Here is a 24465-nt window from a genome sequence, read left to right on the forward strand (position 1 = left end):
TTGAAACTACCTCATTGAATGGTTTTAAGTCAAAGCTAGATTTTTGAACAGTGAAGGAATTAAGTGTTATGGTGAGTGGATGGGTAATTGGAACTGAGCCCCTGAAAAAGATCAGCCAAAATCTTATTGAATGGCACAGCAGGCTCGGCAATGGTCTACGTCTGCTCCTAATTCATGTGTTCTTATGTATTCCTAACCTCTGACCTGCTCTTGTACCCATTGTATTACATGGCAAGTTCAGTTTAGTTTCTGATCAATGGTAATCCCCTGAGATATTGATAGTGGGAAATTCAGTGATGGTAGCACATTGAATGTCAAGGGGTCGTGGTACTTTGACTGTCTCTTATTGGAAATGGTCATTGCCTGGCATTTGTGTGGTGTGAATGTTGCTTTCTCTTTCCCCTGTGAACCCCTCTCTCTCCCTACCCAACCCCCCCCCCCCCCCCAAGTAGTCCCTTCTCTCTCTCTCCACCCATCCTGGTGTACCATCCTTCCCACTCCATATTCCTCTATTTCTCTCCATCTGTACACTCTCTCTCTCTCTCCAATGTATCTCTCTCCCTTATCGATCTCTCTTTCCTTTGCCATCTAGCTCTCACCTCTTGCCCATCACACTCATCCCTGGGTTCTCTCTCTCTTTCTGTCTCTGTGCCATTTCCCTTCTGATCCTACCTATAGATCTTTCTCTCTTTCTCTTTCACCAATATTGCTCTACTTTCCTCTGACTCCACCTGAGAACCTTCTTTTTATCTTTTTGAGTTTGATGTAACTTTCACTTCCAACTTCCAACCCCTTCCCCTGACCCCAACTATGTTCTCATTGCACACTCCCACCCCGAAACCTAGAACCCCCAGCCTCATCCGTCAATATCCGAGAACACCCCACACCCAACTTCCCAAACCATTGCCTCTCCTCCCTCATCTATAACCAGAATGTCTTCACTCTCAGGAAGAAACTGTATTCCCACTTTGATTCCACTTGTAATTTGTACTGAAGGTGCTGGGAGCTATGGGAATCCAGAGCAGATTACCAAGCAAAGGTGCTGCTGCTGTCTATGTTCATGCCTGATGTTGATCTGTTGGTTGAGGAGATGGTTTGCGTCTGTTCCATACACCGCAGCGGTCTCAGCAGCTTCAACAGGTTATTCCTGAATTTCACTCCAACAAAGACATACAGGATCGGATTGAGACAACAGCGGGTATAGGCCAGGCAGCTGGTCACCTGCTCAGCAATGTCCCTCTGCTTACTCTCAGCACAAGGAAGACCACTCTCCCTCAATGTGTCCATGACGCTGATAATATTGAGGATGTTGTATGGTGCTTGGAAAACGATAAATATCAGAACCACTAACAGAATCACTTTGATTGCTTTGTGCTTTTCAAAGTTTCGAGCCTGCAACAAAGTCTTAATTATAACAGAATAACAGAAAACCATGACTAATAATGGGAGAAAGAATCCCAGCACCATCTGCAGGATTGGGGTAGCCACTCTGATCCAAGTGTTCATGTTCTCAGGGTAACTGACTGAGCAGATAGCTTCAGGACCTGTTTCCACTTTGGTGTAAATCAACTGCTGAAGACTGAGGAACAAGGACAGGAGCCAAACACTGAAGCTAATGAAACGACTGTATTGCAGTCGCTTGTACCGAAGTCTGTGAGCAACAGTGGCTCGGACAATCACAAAATACCGGTCAACACTGACACACATCAGGAAAAGGAAGCCACTGTACACGTTCATTTTGTATAAGATCTGCACAATTACACACATGAATTTTCCAAAGATCCAGCCAGTTTGGGAACTGGCAGCCAGGAAAGGCAAGGTGAGGAGGAATAGGAGATCTGCAATGGCCAGATTCAACAAGTACATATCAGTCGTTGCCTTCATTCTCCTGTGATGGACGTATGTCCCAAGCACCAGGCCATTCCCTACTAGGCCCAGAATAAAGACCAGGGAGTAGATGCAAGGCTGCAATGTACTGATAATACTCTGCACTTCAGTCTTATCACACGGAGAAGGGAGGTCTGAATAATCAAAGGTACCGGTGAAACCAATGTCAGGATAATTGGTGGCTCCAGAATCTGAACCTGCCATTGTCCCAGAAGTCTAAAAAAAATTATTGATAAGGAAACAATCAAAATATATCGAGTCACCAATCAAGCAGACACCCTTAACTCTCACACACACAACTCCACACTGACCAGTACAGACCAGCAATAACTAGTAGAGACCAGCCCTAACTAATGAGGTGCAGCATTGACCCACACTGACCAATAGAGACCAGCACTGACCAATAGAGACCAGCACTGACCAGTAGATCACCGATTGCTTTGAAAGTGGGCCTTTCTCTGAGCCACGTTAGCTCGTGTGGTCTTGTTGTTTTTGCCAAGACACCCACCCACTGCTGATAGGTCTCAACTGGCCTCATGTCTGAGACCACCCCCTGATCCAGCTACCACCATCATCCAAACTAATTAACGCTCTCCCTGTCCCCAACCACCCCACCCCCCCACACCCACCGGCTATAACCCCTTGTAGCCTCCAAGTATGTATTAAGTTGCTTTGGAGTACACGCATCCCATAGGCACCCAGATAAAAAGCCTGACCGTCCACCATTCAATTCCAGAATTAAAATTGTTACAGCGCACAGAAACCCATTCAGACCACGGTCGGCGTGACTCTCCAAAGCAGCAATTCACTTTGTGCGATTCTTCTGCCTTCTCTTGTGCCCTGTACTGACTGTTTCTCTCCGGGCTCTTGTGTGCAGTTCCTTACCTTTCCACAATGCCTAACTCTTCGAGCTGCTCCCGCGGGGCGGCAGGCGGAGAAATGCCCGAAGTGTTTGAAACTCTGTCCACAAATCCAACCGCTCAGAGCAAACAGCCGTGTGCTCGCGTCCCAGCCGTCAGCTCGATCTGGGACTTCATAAACACACCCACAAAGAAATGGGCAGATCTCAACTCAAAGAAACACACAATCTTCCATACACTCATCCACACACACACACACCCTCACACCTATCCGCACACTCGCCCTCAGACTCATTTACACACTCACAACTCTCCACACACTCTCGCTCTCGTGCACACAAAAACTCAGCCTTACACTCATCCAGACACCACCCTCACATTTATTCACCACTCACTCACATTCATACAGTTGTCCTCACACTCACCTTGAAATTGAAATTTGATACTGAGAAATGTCAGTGATGGAGTTGGAAATGGGGGAATGTGGAGTTGCAATAACTGAGATGTGGAATATTCTTTAGAATCTGCAGGAACAGGGGGCCTTGGAAGGGTAATATACACAAACTGTTAAAGTTGGCTGATCAGGTGCAGAAAGATTACATGATCATGAGCATGTGAAGAGATGTGACCATTTTTTTGAACAAAGATAAGTCAAAGGGTGATTTGATTCAACACCATGAGGAGTAAGATCATGGTTGAAAAACCAAAGCTTTTCCCAGTCACATCACTGTAAAAGATTAAGCTGAAGCAATCACAGCAATCTTCAACCAGAAGTGTCGAGTGGATGATCCTTTACTGCCTCCTTCAGTGGTCCCCAGCACTACAGATACCAGTCTTCAGCCAGTTCCACGTGATATCAAGAAATAGTTGGAGACACTGGATGCTGCAAAGGCTATGGGCCGTGACCATATACCAGCAATACTATTGAAGACTTGTGTTCCAGAACTTGTCACTTGCCTAGCTAAGCTCTTCCAGTACAGTCACAACACTGGCATCTACTGACAATGTGGAAAATTGGAAAATGTGGTGCTGGTAAAGCATAGCCAGTAAGGCAGCATCTGAGTAGCAGGAGAGTCGACATTTCTCCATAAGCTCTTCACCGTTGACTCTCCTGCTCCTCGGATGATGCCTGACTAGCTGTGCTTTTCCAGTACGACGCTTTTTGACTCTGATCTCTGGAATCTGCAGTCCTCACTTTCTCCCAATGTGAAAAATTACTCAAGTATGTCCTGTGCACACAAAGCAGGACAAATTCAACCCAATCAGTTATTGCCCCTTCAGTCAACTCTCAATCATCAGTAAGGTGATGGAAGTTGTCATCAACAGTGCTAGCAAGCTGTGCCTGCTCAACAATAATCTGCTCATTGATGCTAGGTTTAGATTCCATTAGGGCCACTCAGTTCCTGACCTCATTACACCCTGCGTTCAATCATGAGCTGAGGTGTGAGTGATGGATCTTGACATCAAGGGCACATTTAAATGAATGTGGCATCAAAGATTCCTAGCAAAACCAGAATTAATGAGTATTGAGGGCAAACTCTCCAGTGGTTGAAGTCATGTCTGACACACAAGAAGATGTTTGTGGTTGTTGCAGGTCAGTCATTGCAGCTCCAGGACTTCTCTGCAGAATTCTTCAGGGTAGTGTCTTAGGCTCAACCACCTTCAGCTGCTTCATCAATGACTTTCCTTCCATCATAAGGTTAAAAGTGGGGATTGCACAATGTTCAGCACCATTCACGACTACCCAGATAGTGAAGCAGTTCATGTTCAAATGTAACAAGTAATGAGAAACTCTGCACAAAACAAGTGCCAGGAAATGATGAACACCAACATGAGGGAATCTGACCCTGACATTCAATGGCATTACTATTGCTGAATCCCCACAATCAACTTCCTTCGGGTTACCATTTATCAGAAACTCAGCTGGACTCGCCACATAAACACTTTGGCTAGAAGCATAGGTTAGAGGCTAAGAATCCTGCAATGAGTAACTCACCTCCTGAGTCCCCAAAGCCTGTCCACCATCTACAGGCACAAATCAGGAATATGATGGAATACTCCTCACTTGTCTGTATGAATGCAACAACACTCAAGAAGCTTGACACCACCCAGGACAAAGGAACCCATTCACCCCCTTCAACATTCACTCCCTTCACAACCTGTGCACAGTAGCAGCAATGTGCATCATCTACAAGATGCACTATAGCAATTCATGAAGGCTCCTTTGAAAGCAGCTTCCAAACCTGTAACCTCTTCCATTGAGAAGGATAAGGGCAGCAGATACAAAAGATCACTACTACCTGCAAGTTACCCTCCAAGCCACTCATTATCCTGACTTGGAACTTCAATGTTGCTGGGTCAAAATCCTAGAATTCCTTCCCTAACAGCATTGTGGGTCTATATATAGCACACAACTACAGTGGTTCGAGATGGCAGTTCACCACCACATTCTCAAGGGCAATTAGGGATGGGCAATAAATGTTGGCCTGGCCAGCGATGCCCACATTCTGTGAATTGATAAAAAAATGAAACCTCAGTTGCAGAACAGTAGAGAGGTATTGCATGAGAATGTGCCATCGAGTGTGTTGGAGGGTGGGTCAGGAAGGGTGTATTAATGGTGGAGGATCTGCTTTGTAACTTTGATAAGAGACTCTTACATATTGTGCCAGAGGGTTAAATTCTGATTGGAGGTCTTCAAACCCAGGACTTGAGGAATGATGGGTATGCATTTGGGGGAGACAATCTGCATTTTCATAACACTCCACACTATCGCAGTGTCTGAAAACTCTCCACACTATCTCAGTGTCTGAAAACTCTCCACATTATCTCAGAGTTTCCAAAAATTCTTCACACTATCTCAGAGTGTCCGAAAATTCTTCACAGCCAATGAAGTACATTTTTGAAGTGAAGTTACTATTAATTTGTCAGCAATGTAACAGCCCACTTGTACCTAGAATGCTGTGACAAACAGTAATGAGATAATAACTAAATCAATGACTTTTGTGGAGCTAACTGAAACTACAATATTGCCTAGGACACCAGGAAATTCTCCTGGTCCTCTTTAAAATGATATCATGAGATTTTTTTGCCTCACATATCAGATTGGCTTAAATTTGATGTCTTATCCAGTCTAAACAGTTAGGGAAAACTGGAGAAACTCAACAGGTCTAGCAGCATCTGAGGGGAGAAAGCAAAATTAATATTTCGTTTCCAGGGACCTTTACCAAATCATCCAAAAGATGAACTCTGCTTTCTCTCCACAGATTTCCTGCATCTACAGTTCTTTGTTGTTTTTACATTAGAATCGGGATTGTACTAATGGGTTGAATGGTCACCACTGGACAGGGAATTCTCAGGGTCACCAAGAATTGGGTATGTTACTCAGATCAATACCAGTGAATCAGCCTCAGTTCAGAGGGGTCAGCTTGTGAATGGTTAGAGTATCCAGTTATACACAACAGTACCACGCAAGCTGAACAGGTAAACATTCCAAAGCTTTGGCCCCTGAAATACATTTGTGTTCCTGAGCAAAAGTGGGTTGCTAAGTTGAACATGTTGCAGGTTGTGATCATTTCTGCTCAGAAAGCAGAGTTGGAGTGGAATCATAAAGACTGAAAGCAGAGATAGGATCTAGCTTCAATGTTTTCTATAAGAAAATGTCTTGTTTCAATCTGATAACTGCTTTATCTTGAATACGCAGGTAAACCCCAAAAATATGATTCAATCACAACTATCGGAATATTTCCTGTTTATCTGTAGTCAGCAATAACAAAAGAAGAGTGAATTTTTTATCTAGAAGCGCTCTCTTAAATATGATTTCTCAAGATGAATTTCCAACTATTTAAGTTTGTTTTGTACAGTGTCATGTTTGGCCGAATTGAATTTCAGGAATCTCCACACGTCACTTATACTGCTTGAACACCAAACTTTTTTTTGTGAAGGATGTTGTGAGGGAAGCACCATCACCAGGTTTCACTCCATGGGGTGGATTACATGGAGCCCCTGGGGAACACATTCAGATAATCACAGAGAGTCTCTACATTTGTCTCCTAATAGAACCCAAATCTTCTCTGATTTAGACAGCAAGCGAAAGAGACTGCTGCAGAATTCCCAGCGGGGCTGCAGGATGTCAATTATTTTCATTAATGACAAATTGACACCCAATATCCCTCAGGCTGCTCTAATTAGTGTTTGCTCAGAGATTAATTGAGGGCCTGGGCTTTCCCAGACTTTGTAAAACTGCCCCAGTTGGCTTTGCCAGCAGCTTCTCAGGGGATATTCCTCATTGCCAGGCACACTATGCCCAAGCAGAGAATCAGTGTTGGAGGGGCTGCCACTGAAAGCCCCTTCCTATCTGAAATCCCTACCCCATCATCACCATCCCATCATCATTCACCTAGTTATCTTCAGAGATCCTGGGACTCTAGTGTTTGCAATGCTGGCAAATGCCATGGCTCCAGGTGATAATGACAATTGCAGGATACCTGTAAATCACCAAAAGGGCTGATTCATGTTCCTCTGAGTCTTGTTCTGTGCCAGGCCTGGGCAGAGATCAAGAATGATGGTGGTGGTAGAATCACAATCAATGAACATTAATCATTGACCACCTCCAATGCAGACCATTGGTCTCCTACTGTCATTCTATTGGAGGGAGGTTATCTCCCCTCTTTGGGACACAGAAGTGTCACGATGGTTCTGGAGCAACTTGCTTAGGTTCATCATTCACTACAATGACTGGAAAAACTCTGTTACTAATCCAGGGATCTCTATTGCTTTGCTCGAATGGAGATGGGAAAAGCAGGGTTCGTGACTGGCAGTTTCCCTACTGTTGCAATTCATGGGCAAAGTGGCCCAAGCAGTTGCTATTAAAGCAATGCATGAGGACAGGCCCTGTTAGTACCAAGGTCCTTCACGGTCCAGAAGTGAATTAAATGAAGATAATGCCTCGAGAAAGAGAGAATGGAAAAGGAGAAGTAGTCAAAGGGATTGCTGATGATATGCTCGTAAGAGACAAATGTTGAAGTAAGAACAGATGAAAATGGGTTGTCTGATACAGACAGGACCAGGTGATTAGACAATAGGTAACAATCATGGAGAAAGTTGTTCACATTCTGAAATTGTTAAACTCAATACTGAAGGCTGTAAGGTATTTAGGCAGAAGATGAGGTGGTGTTCCTCCAACTTGTGTTGAGCTTCACTGGAGCATTGCAGCAAGCCTGAGACAGAGATGTTGACCAGGGAATATGGACGTGCATAGCAGTGGCAGACAACTGGAAGCTTGGGGTCATTTTTACAGACAGAACTTTGTGGGCGGCACGGTGGCACAGTGGTTAGCACTGCTGCCTCACAGCGCCTGAGACCCGGGTTCAATTCCCGCCTCAGGCGACTGACTGTGTGGAGTTTGCACGTTCTCCCCGTGTCTGCGTGGGTTTCCTCCGGGTGCTCCGGTTTCCTCCCACAGTCCAAAAGATGTGCAGGGTCAGGTGAATTGGCCATGCTAAATTGCCCGTAGTGTTAGGTAAGGGGTAAATATAGGGGTATGGGTGGGCTTCGCTTCGGCGGGTCAGTGTGGACTTGTTGGGCCGAAGGGCCTGTTTCCACACTGTAATGTAATCTAATCTAATCTAATCTAATGATGCAAGAACACTTTTTCTGTCAGTGAGCTATATGAGGTCTCTTTGCTTTTCTATTTTTAACATCCCTGATTTTAATTTTTCCATGATCATGTGCTGTGTCTTCAACTACATCTTGTACTCAATTCCCCAAGCAAGTTCTAGAATTCTTCCCATTCCTCCTCAAATCTCTACCTAGAACAGAAAACAGTATAGTGCACGAATGGGCCATCTGGCCCATTATGTTGTACTGAACATGACAGCACATTAAACTAATTCCCTCTGCTTGCCCTTGGTCCACATCCTCCTTCCTTGCATATTCATGTGCTTGTCTAAAAGTCTCTTAAATGCCCTAATGCATTCCAGACTCTACAACTCTGTGTAAAAAAACTTGCCCCTCACATCTCCTTTGAACTTCCCCCCCTCACCTTAAATGCATGCCCCTTGTATTAGACATTTCAACTCTGGGAAAATATTCTGATCAGTAACCCTACGTATGCATCTCGTAATTTTATAGACTTCTTTCAAGTCTCCCCTCGGCCTCCACGACTCCAGAGAAAACAACCTGAGATTTTCTAGCCTCTCCTTATAGCTCACACCCTTTAATCCAGGCAGCATCCTGGTAAACATCTTCTACACCCTCCCCATAGTCTCCATATCCTTCCTGTAATGTGGTACCCAGAATTGAATAAACACAGACATAAACACAGACACTCACACACACCCTTACAGACACACACACTTCCACTCACACATGCACCCCCTCACAGACTTAAGACACTCTACACTCTTATGCACTCTCTCTCACACTCACAACCCCCCAACCCAGTCAGACAGACAGACAGACACACACACACAAAGACCCACATGCACATATATATATATATACGTTTGTGGGTGAATTTGTACTTGCAGAGTTACATTGTACTTTGCTCAAAAACTGCATGAATTCATGTAAAACTCTGTTACCCCACTTTTTAGATTAGAATCAATCTAAACATCATGGTATAGACAGAGAACACAGGGGGCTAACACCTTCAACATATTGTCTAGCTAACACCAATTGTTACAGTTAACCTGAGAATGCAACTTTTAAAAAAAAGTTTTGTGATTTACACATGAAAGAAGTGAAACTATCATAGTATTCCAACAGATGAAAGACTCAACAGACAATCAAGGTATTTTTCAATGTAAAATTTCAGTTACATCACACTGTAAACTTTTGCTATAAATTCTGTGCCTTACAATTGTGTCCTCCACAACCACCTGATGAAGGAGCGGTGCTCTGAAAGCTAGTGCTTCCAATTAAACCTGTTGGACGATAGCCTGGTGTTGTGTGATTTTTAACTTTAGAATTGAATGCAATGCTCTAAGTGTGGCCTAACCAAAGTTTTATAAAGCTGCAACAAGATATCCTGACTCTTGTACTCAATTCCCTGACTGATAAAGGCAAGCATGTCATCTTGACCACACTATCTACTTGCGTGGCCACTTCTAGTGAGCCATGGACTTGAAAACTCCAAGATCCCTCTGTACATCAATGCTGTTCAGGGTGCTGCCATTAACTGTATTCGTTTCTTAATATTTGATCTCCAACAAGCAGCACGTATTTCCTTCCTTTAATACATTTCTTTAAAACCATCTCTTTGACTAATCTTTTGATTATCTGACCTAATATCTCCTTATGTAGCTTAGTGTCACACACTGTTTTATAACACTCTTGTGCAGCTCTTTGGACACTTGAATATGCTAAAGTTGCTTTATAAATAAAGGTTATTGCTGTCATATCAGATCACCATCCTGAAATTAATCAAGGAATATTTTTGAGAGGAAAAAGTAAATAAAAACCTTGATTGCTTGTGCTGATTCATTCAGTCATGAGCAATTGGGAGAGAACACATCCGAGTGAGGCACAGCGTGAGATTTTGGAGCAGTGTAGGAATTTTGTGCAAAGTGGAAGAAATTATTTTTCCTTTATTGCTTGACTGGTAGTTTGTAAGATCTTTTCAACAGAATAAACTGAGGCCCAAGATCATGAGTCCAGCACAAAACAAAATGACATCACAGCAAGAGGGTAAGTTCTTTGTTGGTAATAGCTGAATGGCTATGAAGATTAATAGAAACAAACCAGGGAAAAGTAACAGTCACAGAATAAGAAAATGGGAGGTTTTTTTGGGATTTTAAGTAATTTAAAAAGTTAGCTAGTAAGACTAATTAAGTATAAATTTTAAATCATACCAGGTGAGGGCAGTCCAGTAGAATGTATAAGCTGTCATATTTGAGGAATCATGCATTCTACTATCCAAAATGACCATATATGACCAGATATCCCAACTGCATCAACCTGAGCTCTGGATTTCAGAGGTTAAGCAGCATTTGGAGACACTTTGACACATCTATGAGGCTGAGAGTTAAACGGCCAGCACATGGAGAGGTGGTCACACCATACCTCAAGGGATTGGATCAAAGAAGGGAATGTGCAACCACCAGATAGTCAAAGAGAATCGGGCAGTTACAGCAGATTCTCTGGGGTCCCACTCAAAAATCAGTTTTCTGTCTTGGAAGCTGATGAGGGCACTGGTTCCTCAGGGGAGTACAGAAAGAGCTAAGCAACTGGCATCACAAACAGCCTGTCTGTACCGGAGGAGAGGAAGAAGGAAGCAGAAATGATAATGTTAGGGAACTCACTAGTTGGAGAACAAATAGGCATATCTGCAGCTGGAGATGTGACTTCAGGATGATGTGTTATCTCCTTGGTGCCAAGGTCAGGGATACCATTGAGTGGCTGCAAGGCATCCTTAAAAAGGAGGGTGACAAGATATTGGTAGCACTGTAGAACAAGGGATGAGGCTTGCATTCACAGTTTAGGGAGCTGGGCAGTAAACTAAAGAGCAGGAACTTGAAGGTTGTAATCTTTGGATTACTCCCAGTGCAACATGAACTTGAGTAGACAAATAATAAAATGGGGGTTTTCTATTCCTGGATGACTGAAACATTTCAGGGGAAAGTGGGATGGTCTGCACTGGAACCAGAATGGGATTAACATCCTTGTGGGCTGGCTTGTTTGGGCTGTTCGGCAGGAGCAGAGGACATAGTACATTAGTTTGATAGAGAAACAACATAACGTAGAAAGGAAGCAAGGCAGAGAGAGCTCATACATATTGAGCCTCAAGGAAGTATGGTGAGGCTGGATGGTCTCTAATTTAATGTCAGGAGTTTCAGAGGTAAGGTAGATGAGTTAAAAATGTGGATTGATACATAGAATTATGATGTTGTTGCCATCACAGAGAAAGTGAGAACTGCAGATGCTGGAGATTAGAGTTGGGAGTGTGGTGCTGGAAAAGCACAGCAGGTCAGGCAACATCCGAGGAGCAGGAGAATCAATGTTTTGGGCAAAAGCCCTTCATCAGGAATGAGGCTTTTCCCCGAAATGTCAATTTTCCTGCTCCATGGATGTTGCCTGAGTTGCTGTCCTTTTCCAGTACCACACTCTTGACTCTAATCACAGAGACATGGTTGAGGGAGGAGCAGGACGTGGAATTCAACATTCCGAGGTACAGGATCTTCAGGCTGGACAGAGGAAAGTGTAAACGTGGTGGTAGTGTTAGAACTTAGAACAGAACAGCACAGGTTAGGCCCTTCAGCCCACCATGTCTGTGCTGAACGTGATTCCATTCTAAACTAATCCTACCCAAGGTCTAATGCACCCCTTCCCTCGTTGGGCTATCTACATATTGTTTCAAGAAACCCATCTGGATGCACCTAACAAGTTGCACCAAAGAACCCATCGAAGTCCTTGGCACTAAGGGAGTTCCAGTCAATATTGGGGAAGTTAAAATCATCCACTATAACAACCCTGTTGTATTATCATTCTTCCATCATCTGCTTACATTTCCCTATCTCCTGTTGGCTATTGGGAGACCTATAGTATAACCCCAACAAAGTAATTGCACCCTTTCTTATTCCAGAGCTCTACCCATATGGCCTTGCTACATGAAACCTCCAAGATGTCCTCACTTTGACATTCTTCTTGATCAATAATGCAACTTCCCCATCCCTTTTACACCCCCTCTCTATCTCACCTAAACCCTGAAACAGTGAGCTGCCAGTCCTGCTTTCTCTCAACTAAATTTCTGTCATGGCTACAACATCATAGTCCCATATACTAAGCTCTAAACTCATTTGCCTTACCTGTTATACTCCCTTCATTAAAATAAATGCCCTTCAGACCATCAGTCCCATCATTAACCTGGCCCTGTTTGTTCTTCATAATAAAGTTACTTAACATCCACCATTTCCTCAATCACCACTTCCTGAACTATTGCTCTGGTTCCCGCCCCCTGCTTATGTATTATTAATTAAGGGGTCAGTTACTGCAGTAAGGAGGGATGTTGGAAGAGTCATCAAATGAAGCTTTATGTGTAGTGCTTCTACACAGAGGACAGTCACATTGTTCAGACTATACTATAGGCCCCCAAACAGTCAGCAAGCAACACTGAGGTGTGTAAGAATAATAATAGGACATTTTATCAGGAAATTTTAATTTGGATAGTCATAGTGCAAAGGGTTTGGAGGGGACAGATTTCTTGAAATATATGCAGGAGAGCTTTTTATATCAACAGGTAGAAGGTCCTATAAGGTGTAGTGCAGTTCTGGACCTAATTCTGGGAAATGAAGATGGACAAGTGCTTGAGGTGTTAGTGGGAGAGCATTTTGGTGATTGCAACTACAAAATCAGAAATTTCTGAAAAAACTCAGCTGCCCTGTCAGCATCTGTGAACAGAAAACAGAATTAACATTTTGTGTGATTCTGAAGTAGGGTTACTGGACCCAAAAGGTTAACACTGACTTCTCTCCACAGATGGTGCCTGACCTGCTGAGTTTTGGCAGCAATTTCTGATTTTGTTTCTGATTTCCTGCACCTTTTTTTATCACAGTGCATTTTAAGTTTGTGATAAGAAAAGAAAAACATTGTCTGCAATAAAGAGAATAGAGGAAGATTGATTTTATTAAAATGAGGCAGAATCTGGCCAAAGTAGGAATAACTACTTACTCGAGGGTACATAGAACATAGAACATAGAACAGTACAGTACAGAACAGGCCCTTCAGCCCATGATGTTGTGCCGACTATTGATCCTCATGTATGCACCCTCAAATGTCTGTGACCATATGCATGTCCAGTAGTCTCTTAAATGTTCCCAATGACCTTGCTTCCACAACTGCTGCTGGCAACGCATTCCATGCTCTCACAACTCTCTGTGTAAAGAACTCGCTTCTGACATCCCCTCTATACTTTCCTCCAACCAGCTTAAAACTATGACCCCTCGTGTTAGCCATGGTCTAACCAAGTTTTATAGAGCTGCAACAAGATCTCATAACTCTTAACACTCAATCCCCCTGTTAATGAAAGCCAAAACACCATATGCGTTCTTAATAACCCTGTCCACTTGGGTGGCCATTTTAAGGGATCTATGTACCTGCACACCAAGATCCCTCTGTTCCTCCACACTGCCAAGAATCCTATCCTTAATCCTGTACTCAGCTTTCAAATTCGACCTTCCAAAATGCATCACCTCGCATTTATCCAGATTGAACTCCATCTGCCATCTCTCAGCCTATCTCTGCATCCTGTCAATGTCCCGCTGCAGCCTACAATAGCCCTCTATACTGTCAACAACACCTCCAACCTTTGTGTCGTCTGCAAACTTGCTGACCCATCCTTTAATCCTCTCATCCAAGTCATTAATAAAAATTACAAACAGTAGAGGCCCAAAGACAGAGCCCTGTGGAACACCACTCACCACTGACTTCCAGGCAGAATATTTCCCTTCTACTACTACTCACTGTCTTCTGCTGGCCAGCCAATTCTGTATCCAGACAGCTAGGTTCCTCTAATTTCTCATTCCTCCTGACCTTCTGAATGAGCCTACCATGGGAAACCTTATCAAATGCCTTGCTGAAGTCCATATACACCACATCCACAGCTCTAGCTCTTGGGTAAATCTAGGGCAGAACTGTGGGAGGCCATTAAAGTGGAATTGGTGAGAGTAGAGGCTCAACACAGTTCCTTTGGGGTGAAATGCAGGAGCAACAAGCCCAGAGAACTGTGGATGTCTAGGAATATCTAGCACTAGCTAAGAAGGAGAAGCAAACATACAAAATGTTCAAAGGGACCAAAACAACAAAGGCCTGAGTGGAGTATAGAAAGTGCAGGAGGAAACTTAAGAAAGGAGTGTGAAGAAGGGGCATGAGAAAACACTGGCAGGTAATATTAGGGAGAGTCCAAAGTTTCTGAAAGTACATTAAGGGGAAGAGAATAACAGCACGGTGGCTCAGTGGTTAGCACTGCTGCCTCACAGTGCCAGGGACATGGGTTCAATTCCTGCCTCGGGCAACTGTCTGTGTGGAGTTTGCACATTCTCCCCATGTCTGCGTGGGTTTCCTCCCACAGTCCAAAGATGTTCAGATTAGGTGAATGGTAAATTGCCCGTGGTGTTAGGTGTATTAGTCAGGAGTAAATGTAGGGGAAAGGGTCTGGGTGGGTTGCTCTTCAGAGGGCCGGTGTGGACTTGTTGGGCCAAAGGGCCAGTTTCCACACTGTAGGGGATCTAATCTAATCTAACCAGAGAGAAAGTAGGGCCCATTAGGGACCAAGGGGAAAATCTGTGTGTGGAGGTAGAGGACATTGGTTAGGTGTTAAACAAGGATTTCACATTTTCTTCACTGGGAGAGGGACAAAATTCAGGAAGAGGGACTGAGGGATACTTAAGCAGTTTGACACAGGGAGTGAGGAGGAATTGGATGTTTTGGCCTGTATAAAAGTAGGCAGACTCCCCGGTCCAAATGAGTTGTATCTCACGCTGTCGTGGGAGATGACAGAGGAGATCACAGTGATCCCTGTCCCAATTTTAAAATTTATCTCTGGCATTGGGGACGTGTTAGAGGACTGAAGGAGAAGGTTGGTAAGAGATAGACCAGGGAATTACAGACAAGTGAGTCTATCATCATGGTAGGGTAACTGTTGGAGAAGATTCTGAAGGAAATAATTAATTTTCACTTGAAGCAAGGTTTGATCAGGGATAGCCAGTGCAGCTATGTCAGAGAGCGGTTATGCCAAAAAGAATTTGAATTTTTCAAGGAGGTAAGGGATGTGTAGATGAGGGTAGTGCAATAGATGTAGTTTATATAAATTTCAGCAAAACCTTTGACAAGGTCCCACATTGGAGACTAATAAAGAAGTTAGAATTAGGGTACTGCACAATAAGTAAAAAAAAGATGCAGGAAATCAGAAACAAAATGCTCTGTTACCTTAAACACCTGTCCATCACAAGGGATCCTGGGCAACTTGTCAAGGTGGATCCAAAATTGGTAGGAGACTGAGGATGGTTGCAGAATTTATAGCTTTAAATTGAGGGGTGATAGATGTAGGACAGATGTCAGAGGTAGTTTCTTTACTCAGAGAGTAGTAGGGGTGTGGAATGCACTGCCTGCAACAGTAGTAGACTCGTCAAATTTAAAGGCATTTTAATGGTTTTTGGATAGTCATATGGATAAAAATGGAATAACATAGGATAGATGGGCTTCCAACATTGTCGACATTCTTGGCGCAACTTCGAGGGCTGAAGGGCCTGCACTGTACTGTAATGTTCTATGTTCTAAGGTTGTTTGTGTGATTGGAGACCTGTGCGCAGTTGTGTACACAGGGATCAGTGCAGGGTCCCTTATTGTTTGTGATTTTTTTCAAATGATATAGTTGAAAATGTTGGGGGAATGGTGAGCACATTTGCTGATACTGTACATGAAAATTGACTGAGTGTTTGAAAGTGAGGAAAAAGCTCTGAAATCACAGACAAATTGGTCACATCAGTGGCAGATGGAGTTTAGTCCTGATAAGTGTGAGGTGATGTACTTTGGATGAAGTAACAAGACAAGGCAGTACTCAATTAATAGATGTATATCATGAGGAAGGTCAGAGGAACAGGGCCATCTTGGGGTACTTGTCCACAGATCCCTGAATAGATTAACAGGGCAATTACATAGATATATGGGGAAATTGCTTTTATCAGTTGTGGCCTAGATTATAAGAGCAGGGAGATTATGTTGGAGCTATACAGAACTTTGGTTAGGCCACAGCTGGAGTACTAGTAACTGCGCTATAGGAAGGATGTGATTGCACTTGAGAGGGTGCAGGGGAGATTTACGAGGATGTTGCCTGGTATGGAGCATATTAGCTATAGAGAGAGGCTGGATAAGTTCGGGTTGTTTTCCTGAGGGCAGAGACGGTTGAGGGGAAACCTATAATGGTGTATAAGATTGAGGTGAATAACAGGGTGAATATAAAGTAGCTGTTCCCCTTAAGTCAAAAGCTCAATAAAAAGGGGCCATAATTTTAAGGTGAAAGACAGAAGGTTTAGAGGGAATTTGAGGAAAAGATTTCTCACCAGGGATGGTAGGAATTTGTAATGAAGTACCTGGGATGATAGTTGAGGCTGGAAACCTCATAATCTTTAAGTAGTAGTAGATGTTACTTAAAGTGTCATAGCTTTTATGGCTATGGGTCAAGTGCTGGAAATTAGGACTAGTGTTGATTTAATATTGCTTTGGCAGTACAGACTTGATGGACTGAATGGCCTCTTTAGTACTGTATAATGTTTTGATTTTATAAATGAACTTGAGCAAAAACGCTCTGAAAATGAACACAATGTTGATCCAAATTTATATTTGATTGACAACTGAGGCCAAAGCAGAATATCTTCACTCGGACACCTATAAAACGGCATTTTGGTCATAATCAGCCACAACCACATGAAATTTAAGTATTTTTTATTCTAAAGATAAATAAATGAAAACACTGGAGATTGAGAACTGGATACATTTTTGTATTGGCCAATAAATCCTGGTTTTTCTGGGGAAGCCAACATCCAGTAAATGAATTTTTTAAATCTCATAATCATTTTGCTAACAACAACCAACTGTTCCTGAAACCTGGGAGACTTTAACCTATTTAATTTGCTATTCTTCTGTATCACTCCAAGTTGCTGTTGCTGATTTTTGTAGTCAGTTTGTGTGGTTTGCTTAATCAGAATCTGAATCTCTGTCTGCCTGGAGAACAGGTAGCTTGAGTGAACACCCAGGCTATGCATCTAGAACCAATTATTAATTGATGGAGCTGATAACCTTTACTGAGCTGCACAAACAACATTGATAAAGATCAGTCAAGAATGAGAGAAGTCTTTACTGAATTAGAAACTTCATCTGAAACACCTGCAATACCTCAGAAAGAATTACACTCTTTGCAGCTTCAGCATAGATCTGAACTAGCCACCGTCACTAACCCTGAATCATTTTGGAAGGACAAACATACAATCTGGCCATTCATTAGACATTCTCTTGAAAATTGTTTGCAGTCTGTTTCTATGTCTTCAACCAGTACAACAATCCCTGACATTGAGCTCAAGGTATGACTGCCTATCGTCTAAAGATGTATCTACCCCTGGCAGCACTGGTACAGCCAGGAAAACAACTCACTTTTGCTTGATGTATGATTGACAGTCAAAGTGTCTGTACAATGGAAACAGGATTTGCTTGAGCTTATCATCTGGGTTCTCAATATCCAGAACACATATGCTACAGAGAAGAAAAGATCTTAATATGGTTGGAAAACTCTTCCTTCTAAATGGAGGTCGACCAGAAGAAGGAACAAATGCAGATGGTGACACAGTGTTTAGGGCATAAAGATGCAAAGTCTATTCCACATGGGCAGCTGAGGATAAAGATAGAGACAGAGACAAGATGGCACTAGGAATAAGAATGTACCTTCTGAAGATGCAAGTTCAATAGGAGGAAGACTTATTAAATTGACAAACTCTGAGCACATTTGCTGAAGAAGGTGATTGTACTTCATAAGGGCCTTTGATTGCTGTTTGAAATTGTTGATATGATGGACTGAAAGGCCTCCTTCTGTATTGTAACAGTTCTGTGATTGCTGACCTAAAGATATAGGAAAGAATGGAGTGTAAGTCTGATGAAGAGTGATGAGATTTTCACACATCTGTAAACATGATGGTGCTATTCGAAGTCAGCATCGATTAAAATAGACAAAATGCTAAAGAGATCACTCTGCATGAATGAGGCAAATTTCAAGTCAATGCCAAAATTTCCCTTTACGTGCTCAAACTGCAGGAATACATCATTATGAATCTTCCAAGTTTACTCAAGTTTAAGCTCATCTCCTGTCTAAACTCAAATACTGTATATGTCTTTGTCAACTCAGGACTCAACTATTCCTACACACTCGTAGCTGGTCTCTTATATTCCAGCCCTGAGGACATCCAAAACTCTGAAACCCAGGTCTGAGCTTACAGCAAGTCCTGTTCCTCATCACCCTCTGTTTACTAACTTACGTTGGCACCCCGTCAAGCCATGATTCATTTTATTCCCTTGGCTCACAGTTCCTAAATATCCATAATCTGCTTCAGCCAATCTAAGATACCTGCCTTTCTCAATTTTGGTCTCCCAGTTATTAATTCCTGATTATCATAGCTCCAGTATGGTAATTAGTTGGTTACCATTGGTAACCAGTATTAGGCTCCAAGCTTTTCCCGCAATGAATTTCCCTTCTTTTACTGATCATTTGAATACCTCACTTTCCTCCTTTAAGACAATCTCTAAACCTATTTCTTGATCGAGCTTTTGTTCCCCTGACCTAATATCATTTCAAGTGGCTCAGTGTAGTACTTTGTAAAAACAGATGCTGGAAATCAGATTCTGGATTAGAGTGGTGCTGGAAAAGCACAGCAGTTCAGCTGGAAAAGCCCTTAATCAGGAATAGAGGCTTTTGCCCAAAACATCGATTTTCCTGCTCCTCTGATGCTGCCTGAACTGCTGTGCTTTTCCAGCACCACTCTAATCCAGAATCAGTGTAGTACTTTGCTTTATAATGTTCCTGTGAAATGATCTGGACAGTTTGTTGTGTTGAAGGTGCTACACAAATAAAAGTTGTTGTATTACAGTTTTTGTTATTGAAGGGGCAAATTTCCATCAGCCCATAAAAAAAGCTCAGAGCAAGTGCAGCAAGCCCAATCATTTTGCAGTAAAAAACCATGGAATGGAATTATTTGCACAGTGAGATACACAGCAGGAGCTTTGAAACCAAGGATATTAGAAGTCTGGCATTAATCCTAGATATTTATAGCACAGAAGGAAGGCCCAACATTCAAGTATTGGTTCTTCAAAAGAGAAATCATGCTTAGCCACACATGCTCAAATTTGACCATAACCTGAAAGTTCCTCACTTTCACATTTCTATCCCAATTCATTGGAAGTATCACCATATTTCAGCATCTTTTTTCTGACAACTCTCGGACTGAAAATATTTCTCATCTCCCCTCCAGACATTTTGCCATTGGTTTTACATTTGGAATTTCTGCTTTTTGATCCATTCACCAGAGGAAACAGTTTTCTTTGTTGATTCTAACAAATCTTCCCATTACTGGTCATTCTTCTATAATGCGATGGTTGTGTTCTAGTGCATCCCTGTGTTAAAGAAAAATCGTGCTTTAGAAACAGCATTTAAAGTGTTGATGATGTAATTCCGTTACAGCCAACGCACATTTTAAAAGTTTGCACTTTAGAAACAATGTCCCCAACTCGTCAATCACATTACAGCGAATTCATATTCATGAAACAGTCATAGAGTCATAGAGATGTACAGCGTGGAAACAGACCCTTCAGTCCAACTCATCCATGCCTACCAAGTATCCTAAATTAACCTAGACCCATTTGTCAGCATTTGATCCGTATCCCATGTTATAATTGTACCAGCCTCCATCACTTCCTCTGGCAACTCATTACATACACGCATCACCATTAGGTCCCTTTTATATCTTTGCCCTCTTATCTTAAACCTATGCCCTCTGGTTTTGGATTCCCCACCCGGGGGAAAAGAACTGGGCTATTCATCCTATCCAGGTGCATCATGATTTTATAAGCCTCTATAAGGTCACCCCTCAGCCTCTGATGCTCGATTTCCCCAATCACTCCCTTTCTGGCAATGACCATCCTTGGCCTCCCCCATTGCCAAAATGAACTACAGTGTAAATTGGAGGAACTACACCTCATCTTTCATCTGGGCAACCTATAGCCTAGAGGAGTCAACATTGAGTTCTCCAATTTCAAATAACCTCCCTCCCCATTCCCCAACTCCCTTCTCAGCCCCTTCCCCTCCTTCCATTGCTCTCTGTCACCAACCAGATTCATTCCTTCCATTGACCAACCAGGTTGTACCCTCTACCACGTCATCACCCTGTCTCCACCATCCCTTTATCTGCAACACCCCCACACCCACTCCCAATCCTGAAGAAGGGTTACACTCGAAATGTCAACTTCTTCACCTCCTGATGCTGCCAGATTTGCTGTGTTCTTTCCAGCCTACTGCCTGTCTATTTTGGATTCCAGCATCTACAATTTTTTGTCTCTAACTGAGCTAAAGTAGCCCCAGCCTATTCAGCCTCTCCCCAAAGCTGAAACCCTCCAACCCTGGCAAGATCCTCGTCAATCTTTTCTGAAGAAATTCTGAAGAAATCTTTTCATATTTCACAACATCCTTCCTATAGCAGGAACACCAGAATTTAATGCAGTATTCCAAAAGTCACCTAACCAAAGTGCTGTTTAGGTGCAATATGACTTCCCAATTCTTATGAGAGAAAGTGAGGGCTGCAGATGCTGGAGATCAGAGCTGAAAATGTGTTGCTGGAAAAGTGCAGCAGGTCAGGCAGCATCCAAGGACAGGGACTGAGACAAGATGGGGGGAGGGGAAATGAGGAAACTGGAGAAATCAGAGTTCATCCCTTGTAGTTGGAGGGTTCCCAGGCAGAAGATGAGGTGCTCTTCCTCCAACCGCCGTGTTGCCTCGAACTCAGCACCACCTTCCTAACCTGCAATCATCTTCCTGACCTCTCCGCCCCCACCCCGCTCCGGCCTATCACCCTCACCTTGACCTCCCTCCACCTATCGCATTTCCAAAGCCCCTCCCCCAAGTCCCTCCTCCCTACCTTTTATCTTAGCCTGCTGGACACACTTTCCTCATTCCTGAAGAAGGGATTATGCCCGAAACGTCGATTCTCCTGTTCCTTGGATGCTGCCTGACCTGCTCCGCTTTTCCAGCAACACATTTTCAGTTCCCAATTCTTATGCTCAATGTACTGAACAATAAAGGCAAGCATACCAAACATCGTCTTCACTATCCTTTCTACCTGAAATTCCACTTTCAAGGAGCTATGAACCTGCACTCTAAAGTCTCTTTGTTCAGCAACACTCCCCAGGACCACAAGATTGTAAGAGATAGGAGCAGAAATTTGGCCATTCAGACTATCGAGTCTGCTTCGCCATTCAATCGCCACTTGATAAGTTTCTCAACCCTATTCTCCTCCTTAGGAAGAAGGACCTTACCAATAAGTGTATAAGTCCTGTTCTGATTTGCTTTTCCAAAATGCAGTACCTCTCATTTATCTAAATTAAACTCCATCTTCCACTCTTCAACCCATTGGCCAATCAGGTCAAGGTCTCTTGTACTCTGTGGTAACCTTCTTCACTGTCTACTACACCTCCAACCTTGATGTCATTGCAAACTTACTAACTCACATCCAAATCATTTATATAAATGACTAAAAGCAGTGGATCCAGCGCTGGTCACAGCCTTCAGTCTGTAAAGCAACTCTCCATCACCACCCTCTGTCTCCTTCCAGTTCTATATCCAAATGGCTCGTTCTCCCTGTATTCCATATGAGCTAACCTTGCTAACCAGTCTATCATGAGGAACCCTGTCAAACACCTTACTGAAGTCCATATGGATCACATTCACTGCTCTGCCCTCATCAATCCTCTTTGTTACTTCTTTAAAAAACTCAATGAAGTTTGCGAGACATGTTTTGCCTTGCACAAAGTTATGTTGACTATCCCTAGTAAGTTCTTGCCTTTTGAAGTACATGTAAATCCTGTTTCTAAGGATTCCCTCCAACAACCTGCCCACCAGCAATGTCAGTTCACCGGTATATAGTTCTATGGCTTTACGTTACCACCTTTCTTAAAAAGTGGCATCACGTTAGCCATCCTCCAGTCTTCTGGCATCTCACCTGTTTCTATCAATGGTCCAAATATCACAGCAAGGGGCCAACAATCACTTCCCTAGTTTCCTACAGAGTTCTGGGGACATCTGATTAGGTCCTGGGGATTTATCTGTTTTAAGACATCCAGCACATCTTCCTCTATAATGTACTGAAGGTTGGCATGCAGGCAGTGAGGAAAGCTAAGTAATCTAATCTAATCTAATCTAATCTAATGGCATGCTGGCCTTCATAACAAGAGGATTTGAGTATCAGAGTAAATTATACAGGGCCTTGGTGAGGCCACACCTTGAGTACTGTGTGCAGTTTTGGTCTCCCAGTCTGAGGAAGGACATTCTTGCTCTTGAGGGAGTCCAGCGAGTCTAGATTAATTCCTGTGAGGACAGAATTCGCAAGGAAAGTCTGGATCGATTGAGCTTGTACTCACTGAAATTTACAAAAATGAGATGGGATCTCATAGAAACATATAAAATCCTGATGGGACTGGACAGGCTAGAAGTGGGAAGAATGTTCTCTATGTTGGGAAAGTCTACAACCAGGGGAAATAAGGGGAAAGTCATTCAGGACTGAGCCAAGGAAGACTTTCTTCACTAAGCGAGTTGTGAACCTATGGAATTCTCTCTCACAGGAAGCTTTAGGGCCAGTTCATTAGATATATTTAAGAGAGAGCTGGATGTGGCCCTTGCAGCTAAAGAGATCAAGGGGTATAGAATGAGAATGGGAATGGGATACTGAAATTGAATGATCAGCTATCAAATATTGAATGTTGGTGCAGCTCAAAGAGCTGAAGGGCTTACTCCTGCACCTATTTTCTATGTTTCTATGATGACTTTTGATGTAATCTGGATTTTAAACCTCCCTCTGCTGGGTGGAAAGCTCTTACTCCACATGGACTACACCAATTTTGCAGAAATAAATAGATCATCTATTGTTGGATCGCTTTATCAATAACTTTAATCATTAAGCAGAAACACAAGAACTTATGAATTTAGAAGCAGAAATAGACCATTCAGCCCCTTGACCCTGATCTGCCAGTCAATAAGATTATAGCTGATCTAACTGTGGCCTCAACTCTACTTTCCCTCTTACCTCCAATAATTTTGACCCGTTATCAGTAAAGATCTATCTACCTCTGCCTCAAAAATGTTCAATGACCCCCACCTCTACTGATGTCTGGGGAAGAGAGTTCCACAGGCACATGAACTATGTCTCATCTCAATCCTAAATGGGCATCCCTTATTTTTAAACTGTGTCCCCCATTTCTAGCCTCTCCCACAACAGGAAAAACCTTCTCAGTCAACCCTGAGAAATAAAAAGAGAAAAAAAAAGGAATCTGTATCGTTGGGATGGGATGGTCTCCACCTGAACTGATCTGGAAGCAGTATTCTAGCAAGAAGATGGCATATGGATTTTAATCTAGATAAATGTGAGGTGCTGCAATTTGGAAAATCAAATCAGAGCAGGACTTATACACTTAATGTAAGGTCCTGTGGAGTGTTACTGAACAGAGAGACCTTGGAGTGCAGATTCATAGTTCCTTGAAAGTGGAGTCTCAGGTAGACAGGAGAGTGAAAAAGGCATTTAGTATGCTTTCCTTTATTGGTCAGAGCATTGAGTATAGGAGTTGGTAGGTCATGTTACAGCTGTACAAGCCATCTACAAAATGCATTGCAGCAGCTCACTAAGGTTCTGTGGACAGTCCCTTTCAAACCACAAACATTTCTATCTCGGAGGACAAGGGTAGCAGGTATATGGGAACACCAACCCAGCAGGTTCCCCTCCAAGCCACTCACCTTATTGGCTTGGAAATATATCGCCGTTGCTTCACTGTTGCTGGGTTAAAACCCTAGAATTCCATCCATTAAGGGCATTGTGGGTCCATGTGCTCATGGACTGTGGCAGTTCAAGAAGGCAGCTTTTTAAGGGCAAATGGGGACAGGCAATAAATGCTCCAGCTAGTGACCACATCCTGTGAGTGAATA

The 24465-nt window shown here is 43.0% G+C and overlaps 1 protein-coding gene across 1 annotated transcript; it reads right to left on the reverse strand.

The window, feature by feature from the left end:
• Positions 1-894: 894 nt before the first annotated feature.
• On the reverse strand, positions 895-2898 carry LOC122565122 (C-C chemokine receptor type 7-like). The gene is made up of 2 exons (XM_043720756.1): positions 2773-2898; positions 895-2103 (listed from the first exon to the last, which is right to left on the reverse strand). The coding sequence occupies exon 2, from the start codon at positions 2089-2091 to the stop codon at positions 1027-1029; it is 1065 nt and encodes a 354-aa protein (XP_043576691.1). The 5' UTR covers positions 2092-2103; positions 2773-2898; the 3' UTR covers positions 895-1026.
• Positions 2899-24465: the final 21567 nt, after the last annotated feature.

The sequence above is a fragment of the Chiloscyllium plagiosum genome, chromosome 31, assembly GCF_004010195.1.
Source record: "Chiloscyllium plagiosum isolate BGI_BamShark_2017 chromosome 31, ASM401019v2, whole genome shotgun sequence".
NCBI lineage: Eukaryota > Metazoa > Chordata > Chondrichthyes > Orectolobiformes > Hemiscylliidae > Chiloscyllium > Chiloscyllium plagiosum.